Below are 10,427 nucleotides of genomic sequence, written 5' to 3'. Positions count from 1 at the left end.
ATGTTATGTTCTACAGATGTTCTATAAAGACTAGTTGACTTGCTGTGAGGAAGGTACTGCAACATTTGATCTCTCCATTCAACTTCTGTGCTACATGTGCTGTGTGAATCACAAGGGCAAGAAGTCTGTACGAGCTTCATTGGTGCTTATGTGCAGCCTAAACGCACCTTTAGCATCGTGCCGCTTTGAAGAACAAAAATGCCGGCTGAGAGGAAGAGGAAAAGGAAAAATCCAACCTTGGTTTTGAGAAGAATTGACTCAATTTTCCAAATTTTCCTTCTCGAAAATCCATAAAAAAGGAATTGTGGAAGGTTGTTTCCCACCGTCCAAAAACATTAAGACACCTAGAAATGTTTGAGCATCCTACAGCATGTGAAAATTCCACAAAAAGCAGGCCAAAATTGTCACGTGCCAATACCTCACAATTCACCTTGATATGCCCAGCAAGCACCCCAACCTTGATATCTGTTCAAATCAAAGATCCCCTTCTTGGTGCCTTCAATGGGCGTTTATATTCACTGTTTCGAAAAACAAATGACTTCCAAAAAGACAGGTTAGCTCAGTTTCATTTGCCCACCTCAAGCCATTGCAGGTAAACTCTACTCTCATGTTTAGCTTCTGAATAAGAAATTATTCAGATGAGCACAACGCCAATGCTCGTCTTCCTATACGTGTGTCAATTGCTCGTCTTCAGATGATAAAAAGCTTTTGAACAGTGTCAAAGTACCATCAGTAACAATGGGACACTGCAAATGCAAACTCCATTTAATTTGAAAGCTTTTTGGTTTGCTACTAAACACACTATGAAAATGAGTTGCAAAGGCTTTTGCTGCATCAAAGGTCTCTCATATGTTGAGGACATTGTACAGGCTACAAGAGTTCTCAAAAATTGCAAAAATTGCAGCTAGATACCGATTTCAGCCTATTCATTCAATGTCTGAACAAGAGTTCTCAAAAATTGCAAAAATTGCAGCTAGATACCGATTTCAGCCTATTCATTCAAGACATTGCCTTACAAGGGTTGTCAAAATCTAGACACTACCAAAATGCATTGCAGGCTAATACATAAATACAAGCAACAAGGCATGTTGCTCACTTTCGTAAATAGGACCGAAATCCAAAAAATATGCACAGCATACGAGCTTGTTGCATGACAGGGAGTGTACAAAATTCATGGAAAGCTCCTCTTCTTGTACCGACTTCTCTTCACATTCTTGAAAGCACAGCACCCAACTGTGTAGACGACCACGAGGAAAACGAGAAAGATGATATTTATTTGAGCCACCTTTCGCCAATCTTTGTTTATGTTCTGTAGCACTCCGGCCCTGCATGACTTGCAATCAAAGCACAAGATGGTTGAATTGGTACTGTAACTGCCACAATCAGGGTCCGCTGATGTATTACTGCATGTATCCCAGTATGTTGCATTCACAAATGAGCAGCCACACCCCGTGGGAGGTTTGCAGCAACCAGACTGGGTAGCCAGGAAAGTAGAGTAAGCCATCAAGTAGAACAAGAGGGACATCATAGAAAGTGAAAAACTGAATGGTGACAATGCGAGAAAAACCATCTTTCCTCTGGCCCCATTTGTCTATAAATATTGCATGCACGTTAACTCTGAAACCTAGGAAATAAAACTTACATGAAAGGCTTGTACACAACCTAACTTGAACACATAGGAACTTGCATGAATAATCAATGCTCTACCACACAATACAGTATAATACACACGGCTCGACTATTACCAGCTGAAAACCTCGTGTTCATTTGTATTAGTTCAAGCCCCAAAATTGTTATGTTCTTTCCCTAGTCACCCAATTCGTTTACAGTGAATTGAACATCGTAGACTACCTATCACTCCATCCCATAAAGCAGATTTTCCAGTAAAACTGAGCCTTACGCAGATGAGATTCAAGCATTGTACTTAAATAGCATTCTCCCTGGCATGTGGCAGGTGTATAGCTTTCATTGTCATCAAGACAGTCACGGACAACCCATTTTGTGAAGGCATTTTTGGCATACAGAACCAACTGTTGTGCAAGCTGCTTCGACCTAATCAACATTCTCTTCAAGCCTTTACAATCGAGTAATGATTTATAACACGTGCTGTATGTATGGTTTTTTAAACATCTAGTTTATCATTTATGGTATGATAAACGGGGTCAGTCGGGTAGAGAGATGAAGGCAAGGATACCATGGGAGGCCACTGCATATTTCACTGGCATGACTTGTTGCACTTGCTGACTGGTTTTATACTTCCAGTTTCGGTCATAGGCAGTAAGAGGAGCATTATAACAACTTGTTTTTAAAATTAAGAAAGCAATGTACAAATGAAAGATGACTTGAAGTAATTAAGAGTCACAAGATTACCTGTACTGGAGAGAGTTTGGCCTTATCAAACTCAGCTTTGGTAGGGTACCGGTTTCTCAAACCATCACAGAAGTTTGACTCAGAAAGGCAACTCTCAATCTTCTGCCAGTTTGAGGTCTTGTTAACTTGACGGCGTAACCAAGTGGAGTAATCCCCTAGCTTGTACTCTTTATATCCCTTGTTCCCGACTATTTCACCAGCAGTTTTGTTGGTGACAACAAATGCAAAAATGGTGAAGACGAGGAGCAACAGTATCAGTAGAAACATGACAACTAGGTAAATCCAAAGCAAGCAGGTAACTCTGCAGCAGGAGCCGAAGAAGCCAGCAAGTGAAACCAGAAGGATAAAGACCCCCAAAGCAATGACAGGTCCTTGAAGAAACCGGTAGCAATCAGTGCTGTGCTGCTTGGCCAGCCACACTCCTGCTCCTATTATGGGGATTGAGAGCAAGAAGGTCAAGAAATTGAGGATGCTGACAAGACTATCGCTTAAACCCATGGTTTTCTGTGGCCGGAGCCCTGAAGTGTGTCCCCTCAGGTTACAAGGCTTCAGCTTCCAGATGGTGTTCACTCCGCTCGTGTGCTTTCTATAATTTCTTGCCTCGAGACGGTAGTGTGGTTATGCTTCCGATGCTATGTGGGAAAGCGGAGAAGTCGAAAGTGGTGCAGAAACGCTTGGCTTTATAGTGAAGTTACCTTGTCTCTGTGAGAAGCTCGCTTGCCTGCGGAGAGGAAGAAAGAGGAAGGCTAGGGTTTTGTATTCCTGGGATAGGCGAGCTAGCCAGAGATCATGCAGGCTAGGGTTTGCAGAAGAATGTACCTTCAATGCTAGCAGCTTCTACTGTTATGGTCTATAGAAACCCCCGCGACATGTCTGCTTCTGCAAACGGTAATGCTCTTGCAGCCTTGCTGGTGATTCATTAGAGGCTTTCAGCATTCCATCTTCCCCTCGGTTAAGGAACGTTTCAAACAATTTGAACTATAATAAGTACCGTTACATGATTTATATACTACTCCGAGTGCTCCAACCGTCCAACAGTAGCATTTTCTTGGTCAAACTGCCACTAATCTATGGCTGGCTTCAGACTAAACCGGTGGAAGATTTTGGAAGGCTTAGTGTGAAAAGTGTGGAGGAGGAAAAGTGAAAAAGTGAAAGGGGCTGAGAGAGCCTCAGCACTAAAGGGCACGGGAAATTTTTGAAGCTCAAGCGGTGGGATCCACGACAGCGAAGTCAAGACACGGCGATCAAGATGCGCGCAATCGTAGGATGTCGAGGTAAACTAAGACACGAAAAGGTAAAGTTGGACAAGCAGGGGGGGGGCTGGCCGAGTTTATTTATAATTATTTGGTTTGCCCATATGTCAACTTCCCCGTCGCGAGTGTAGCGATTAAAGCATTGGGCTCTCATGGCGGTCGCGCGGGTTCGAGTCTCCAAGCTTGCTATCTACGTCCATTTTTTTTCGCCATCCATCCGCTCGAGATTCCCCCTTTGGACCCCCACCGTGGATCCCATGTCTTTTCTCCCGTGCCCTTTAGTGCTGAGGCTGAGAGAGGCCATCAACTCTTTCGAGAGGGGGGGGAGGGGGGGTTTCACAAGATAAATGGAAGGCCCAACGGAAGAGTGCCTCAAACTCCAACCAATTAAATTTGGCCATGGAGGATCGATGCCCCTTTCCATTTTTCTTCTGCCGCCTAGTCTGAACCCACCCTATGTAGTAAGGTGTACCGATGGTGTTTATTCGTAAGCCATGCAAAATAGCTCTAGCACATCTAGGCCAATTAGCGGCCATCAGTTGATTTTGCGGCGGCTGATCGGCAACCTTGACCACATAGGCTCCAACTGGACATCGGTCGATGACTTTTTCATGGAACACTGGCAAAGGCACGCTAATTGGTTGGAAAGCTCGCTAGAAGAGGTGAGGCTTGGGCTACAACGGCCAATCAGCCACTTGGCGGCCATAAAAAGTATGCCCCACTTAAGAAGACGCCCCTGCAAGATTCCAATATGTTGGTTGGCCGGTGCTATGTGCTTGTGCCAAGAATCTTTGAAGATGCGGCAACATGACATGAGCCTACAAACTCGCACTGCAAGGGCGCTCAATCGTGGGGGGACAAGGGTCGCCAGGTGTTGGGGGAGGCAATGAAGGTCCATTTGGCGATGAGGGGCGGTGGAGTGCACACGATGGCAACGTTGTCCCATAGCCTTTTTTTTAAAAAGAGTGCAGAAAAAAATGATTGTGCAGCATACGAGCCCGTGTTGCTGGTCTAGGGGGATGACTTTCGTTCGTGAATAGAAATGGGGCAACACTTCGAAACCACACACGGTTTTGTCTAGTGGAATGAGAAGGAGCCATTAGTGGAATCTTGCGAGATTTTGTCTAGTGGAATGAGAAGGAGCCATTAGTAGGTGATACCCATCTTTGAAAATAAAAAGTACGTAGACTCTGTGAAGAAGATACAGTGCTCTGAGGTGAATTTGAGGTGTGAGAGAAGAGGTGGACAGGCCAAGTGGAGGACATGCAACACTGTCCAGTTCTCTCTCTCTCTCTCTCTCTCTGAAGCACGCTAGAGAAGGCCTCTACTTTTAACGCCATTCGCCATAGGCATGGCAAGCATGTGCAGCAGAGAAATATAGAAGCTGCAAGTAGGAAGAGAAGGGGGAGGGCTTTGAGGAGTAGCAGCTGCGCGCGGGAGTCGAAGGAGAGAACTCGAGCAGGGTGAGAAAGCGGGAAAGTGAGAGAAGAGGAGCTAAAGGCAAGCTATCCACAAGGATTGAGGAGGCGATGGCACCCATGTAGAAAGAGAGGAGGGGATGATGGAATATTCTCAAGTATTGGGTTTTATTTAAAATTGACCCAGTAGCATGCAGGAAGGAGCAATGAAAGGGACAAGAGAGAGTGGGGGTAGGTGAGCAGAACACACACACACACACACACACAGAGAGAGAGAGAGAGAGAGAGAGAGAGAGAGAGAGAGAGAGAGACACGAGAATGGGAATGTCAAAATAAGCATATGCAGGAAATAGATTTGTTTATCTAAATCAAATTTCGATGAATATTTCTTTGATAGTGCAGGGTGCCCTCATAAAGTGTTGTAACATTGTGCGCCTAAAGTATTGTAGTGTGAAATGTGCTTACTTTCTAATGTACGTGCTTTGTGTATACTACTACTTGATGTTGTGTCGAAGATAGTTACAATGAAGTAGGATTCAAATGGTGTGTGTGGGTGTGTGTATGTCACCCCTCATTCAAAGAGCAAAATCTTGCTTGCGTTATGTGATGCGTTGTTGAAGGCTACTCGTAATTCCTATGTAGCGCCTTATTTGTTGAGCATGTGATACATTAAATCAAATACGCTCGTTGGTTGATATTCTCTATCTTTTTAGAGTTGGTGACATGGTGGTGTTGGGTGTCATGCTACATGTCGTTGTCATTGCCTCTTCGATCCTTAGTGGGACCTGCGTGGAAGTATCTGTGAAGTCAAGAACAATGATCATATTGAGGAATGAGTGATTGGAACGATGGTATTAATGAGAGAGAGAAAATTTGTCACCTTTGTTTGGAGTTTCTTTTTGGAAAGGATTTGTCTTCTGATCATAGAGTTTATTATAAAGGTCTCTATCAAAGAGCCATGTAACTTTTCCAATGATTGTAGGTGTGGTCTTTGTGCATGTGACCAAACTCGCACATCATTTGGGAGAGGACACTAGTTGCTTTGGAAGAAGCAGCAACTTACGTAGTTCAATGTTGTAGCCAAAGTGAAACACCTCAGGTACATATGTGGATATATCTGCAGAGTTATTGTCAAAGATCTCTTAAGCGCATGTACTTGTCAAGTGGTGGATCTCGTCTTCCATATTGATACTAATTTTAAGAAGTATTTCTTTGATGAGCCCTGTATGGAGTGAATGGTACGTTAGAAATGAGGATAGCATGTTAAAAACGGTGGTAAAGAGTAAGACTATCAGTAGTACCTCTTTGTTGGTTTGTGATTCAGATCATGTGGTCTTGCTTTATCGTTGTAGTGATCAGTCATCCATTGTTTCGATTCTTCAAATGTGGTTGAACATAATCAGTTGGCTAACATCCCAAACACTGAGCATGCCAAAATTGTGGTTGCATGAAGTATACTCACTTTCTCTCGATTGAAGATGGCCTTGAGGATTTGGGATGCTTAAGAAAGAGTCAAAAATTTGTTGATGGCAAAAATAATATAGTTAGTGAGGGAGTGAAGATTGGAAATTCAAAGCTTTATGTAAGAACGTGTGCTAAGTTGCAAACGTAATTTGCATCCATAGCTTGCTGCAACACTTGGTCATGCAAAAGAAGGCAATTTTGAAATGGATGGAATTTAAATTTAAAGACACAAACATAGCTTGAAAGAATAGAGTAAAATAGCATGGGAATGACGTGTAATTATTTGAAAAGAAAGAAGTGTTCACATGCTTGCAAATTGTTAAATCAAAAATTAAAAGAGACAGTTGGTTTGGTAACAAAAAAGAAAGAAACCATGCTCATATACAAAGGATTGTGGTCAAGTTAAATCTGAAATGACTATCTATTTATATGCTGTTCAAATTTTGAAGGGGTTTATGGGAAAACGGTTTGTAATCTCGCTCTAGTGTCTAATTGAGAAATAGAGAAATAATGATTCATAAAATGTGTAGCCAAGTGTAAATGGATGCACTTGACATTAGAAAAGTCTAATTATCTCGTATATGGTTGGCGTTTGAGTTCGAATTATTTGCAAAAGTTGACAAGCGGGGCATCTTTGGTGTGACAAATGGAGTATGACATGTTGTGAATGGTTGCATGAAGCGAGTATGACGATGAAGTGATGAAGCAATTGGTACTGAATTATGTCTTGTGTTTACACATTGGTGGTAATTGGGCAAGGTTCCCAAATAGAAGGACGAGTTTGGTATTGAAAGGGTCAAGTAATGTGCCACATGTGATGTTGATTATTTGTTACATTGAGACTTCATCTATTATTATTGCATTTGGCTGTGTAAAACCTCTCAGTATTAATCTCAAGATTATTGTAGGATATCTATTATATTTGAGGGGAATTTTTGAAAATGTTATGAACTATTCAAGCGGTGCTTGTCAAGCGGGTTGTGGTGGCGCTTGTATTGGTTGTGAGGAGAACTATTTTGTTATTGCAGATCATGTTATAAAGTATACATCGGATTAAGAATCTTTTTCCCACTTGAGGGGCCCCAACAAAATATGAAATCCTGACTTCTATGATGATTTCGAGGGGTTCACTATTCAATACCCCCCTATATAACGTGTGTTCGTAGGTATTAAAAAAACCCCTCTTTTAACATATCTGAATGCATAAAATGACCCCTTATTTTAGAGATTTTTTTTCCAAAATCAAATATAAAAACCCCTTATTTTAATGTATCTATGTTAAATTGCCTAAAAATTTTGCATTTTAAAACCCCTCCTATCAAACTCACTTTATACATTAACATGATTACATAATGCACCCCCCGAGATGATGATGTCTCCTTGAAGATTCGGCCTTTTTCAGGAGTCAACATTGTTGTTAAACCCAAAATGAGACTAGTTATATATATTCAGTTGAGTATTTGTAGTTTTTTCAGGAGATGGTCAGTAATTGTTGTTTGAAAAGGGATAAACCTCTTCATATTAAAAAAATGGGTTATTCCCTCATGGTTGTAACATTTTGAACGTGTGGAATGAAGGAGAAGAAGAGGATTGACACCCTCTGCAATGTCAAATTCTTATTTTTTTTGTATTCAATTTTTCAGTTCGTATTCAAAAATGCAGTCACCTAACAGATTCCTGATTCTTGTGTATGTGTTGAATGTTATTTGTTAAGGGATTTTGTGAATGTAATGGAAGTACAACCTATTTTTCTTCATTATTATCTTCATGTTATGGTTTCCCCATAACACTTGGCGATCCTATGTTGTGGTTTCATGACATTGAACGTGATTATGAGCGAGCCTAGAAGGAGCACAAGCAAGTTATGATGGTAGGGCCATGATGCTAAAGTGGAAGGAGCACAAAGAATGATTGAAACAAGAGTTTTAGGGTTTTGAAACTATTTCCGTGCAATTTTAGGTGTTTGGAGGTTTTTAACAGTTTTTGTGCAGTTTTTAGGCAGACAATTTCAGTGCAGGCATTTTTTGTGTAGTCAGTTGCAATTCAATTCACGCAATTGCAGTTTGCTATTGTGGGCAGTTTTTCTTTCCTGAAAGTATGCAAGTTATGCAATACAAACTTTATGTAGTTTTTTGAAGGTTATTTTAGTATGCGGTCATTGTTGTTCTCTAGCGCTTTGATATATACTTTATGGTGGCAAAGAAGAAGAAGAAGAAGTGCTCTATTTGTCAAAAGCATGGGCACTCTACAAAGCAATTGTCCAAAGGAGGAGGTTTGTGTTAGGTATTGCATGCCAAAGTTGTGTAGGGAGTTGTATCAGATTATGCAAAGTTTTCAGGATGCATCATGTCATCAGGACGTGTGTGATGAGGATCTAGATTGGTTTTTTGATCTTCTTGTTGATGCATATGAGTGGAATATTAATCTTGTCAATAAGAAGAGGAAGTCATTAGAAAAAATATGGACTCTCCTTGGGCCTTTTTGATTAGTGAAGGCTTAAGGCAGAACCAATGAGAAGGCTCTTGGGATATCACCTAGAGGGGGAGGAATGGTAGGGGTGCAGCCTAATTGTCTCCCTCTTCAATGCTTGGGTCTTAGAGAGAGGTGGGAGGTAGGCTAGGGGGGGGGGGGGGGGGGGGGGGTAAATAGGAGGAGAGAGGTGTCATAAAAGAGGGAGGGACCCCCCAAAAAAAAACGCGCATGCTTAAAAACCCAAAAAATTGAAAAATTTTTAAAAGTTCCGAAGTTGACCCATTTGCTTCCAAAACTGTCCCAAAACATAAACTAACTTTAAAAAGTCAATTTTTCCCCCCAAAATCCACTTTTCTCTCTCTCCCTCATTACTTTTCTCTCCCACACTCTCCCTCTTCTCCCTCCTCCCATTCTCTCTCTACAGTCAAGGCAGCCATAGCCAAAAGCTTTCCACCACTCTCTTCCTCTCTCTCCATAGCTCCCCCTTCTCTCACACCTCCATCAACCCTCTACAGTCCCACACTCCATAGCCCACAGCTCCACTATCCTCTCTACCTCTCTACCTCTCACTCCTCTCTTTCTCTATCTCCACTGTCAAAGCCACCATAGCCACCATAGGCAGCTCACCTCACCCTCCCCTCAGCTCCTCATTCTCTCTCCACAGTACTCAACTCTTTCAAATCCCTTCCTAAGCCCAACTTCCCAAGCATGTCCACGCATAGACGGCCCAAACCAGAGATAGAGGAGATTGTGTTGCACAACACAAAAGACTCAGAGGGGGTATGGATCCCACAAGTGTTCAAGAAGGGTGCATGGATCTACATGCAACCGTCACGTGCTCGACCTCATCGCGTACGGTGTCGAGGCGTATTGGAACGTCATTGGAAGGGCCGGCTATTGACATTCAAAGAAACAAAGTCCGGAATGGTGGCCATCGTGCAACACGTCTACGGTGCAGCTGAGCTCCACCTCAAGAGAGCTTCTACTCAATTTGCACCTCATTGTAAGTTTTCATGGTTTCGTTATCCCATGCATATGTCATGTTTACGTTTATGTGATCATTATGTTTAACTAAGGACATTTGTAAAGATGTTTTTCCATCCAGCTTAGTTGAGGAGCAGCCGCTTGAGTGCCTCTCAGGCACGTTCATGGTTGTGCATGCTCACATTGGGGAGCTTATGTTTCCTAATTTTTCATCGAAAAAACTTACCGAGCAGAGAATATTCATGTACTCCCACAAGTACGTGGTGCCGAAGTCAAGCCAAAGCTATGGTAGGTTAGAAGCCGTGGAGACACCCTCATTGCAGAGTGCAGAATGGCCAACTCCAGACCATTGGGCTTTGCTTTCTTTCAAGCGCAAGGTGCTGCAAGATTTCCAAGGGTCCCTAAATTTTGGTAAGGCAACCAGATCGGTGGGTCTCAGTTGGCATTGTCCCATTCATTTGTTTGT

The 10,427-nt window shown here is 42.3% G+C and overlaps 1 protein-coding gene across 1 annotated transcript; it reads right to left on the bottom strand.

Moving 5' to 3' along the window:
- Positions 1-905: 905 nt before the first annotated feature.
- On the bottom strand, positions 906-3,403 carry LOC147438138 (tetraspanin-8-like). The gene is made up of 2 exons (XM_086486067.1): positions 2,371-3,403; positions 906-1,474 (listed from the first exon to the last, which is right to left on the bottom strand). The coding sequence occupies exons 1-2, from the start codon at positions 2,866-2,868 to the stop codon at positions 1,172-1,174; spliced, it is 801 nt and encodes a 266-aa protein (XP_086342193.1). The 5' UTR covers positions 2,869-3,403; the 3' UTR covers positions 906-1,171.
- Positions 3,404-10,427: the final 7,024 nt, after the last annotated feature.

The sequence above is a fragment of the Adiantum capillus-veneris genome, chromosome 17, assembly GCF_014529385.1.
Source record: "Adiantum capillus-veneris isolate H3 chromosome 17, ASM1452938v2, whole genome shotgun sequence".
Classification (NCBI taxonomy): Eukaryota; Viridiplantae; Streptophyta; class Polypodiopsida; order Polypodiales; family Pteridaceae; genus Adiantum; species Adiantum capillus-veneris.
The sequence above is the reverse complement of the archived record's forward strand: the minus strand, read 5'-3'. Positions and strand labels throughout refer to the sequence as shown.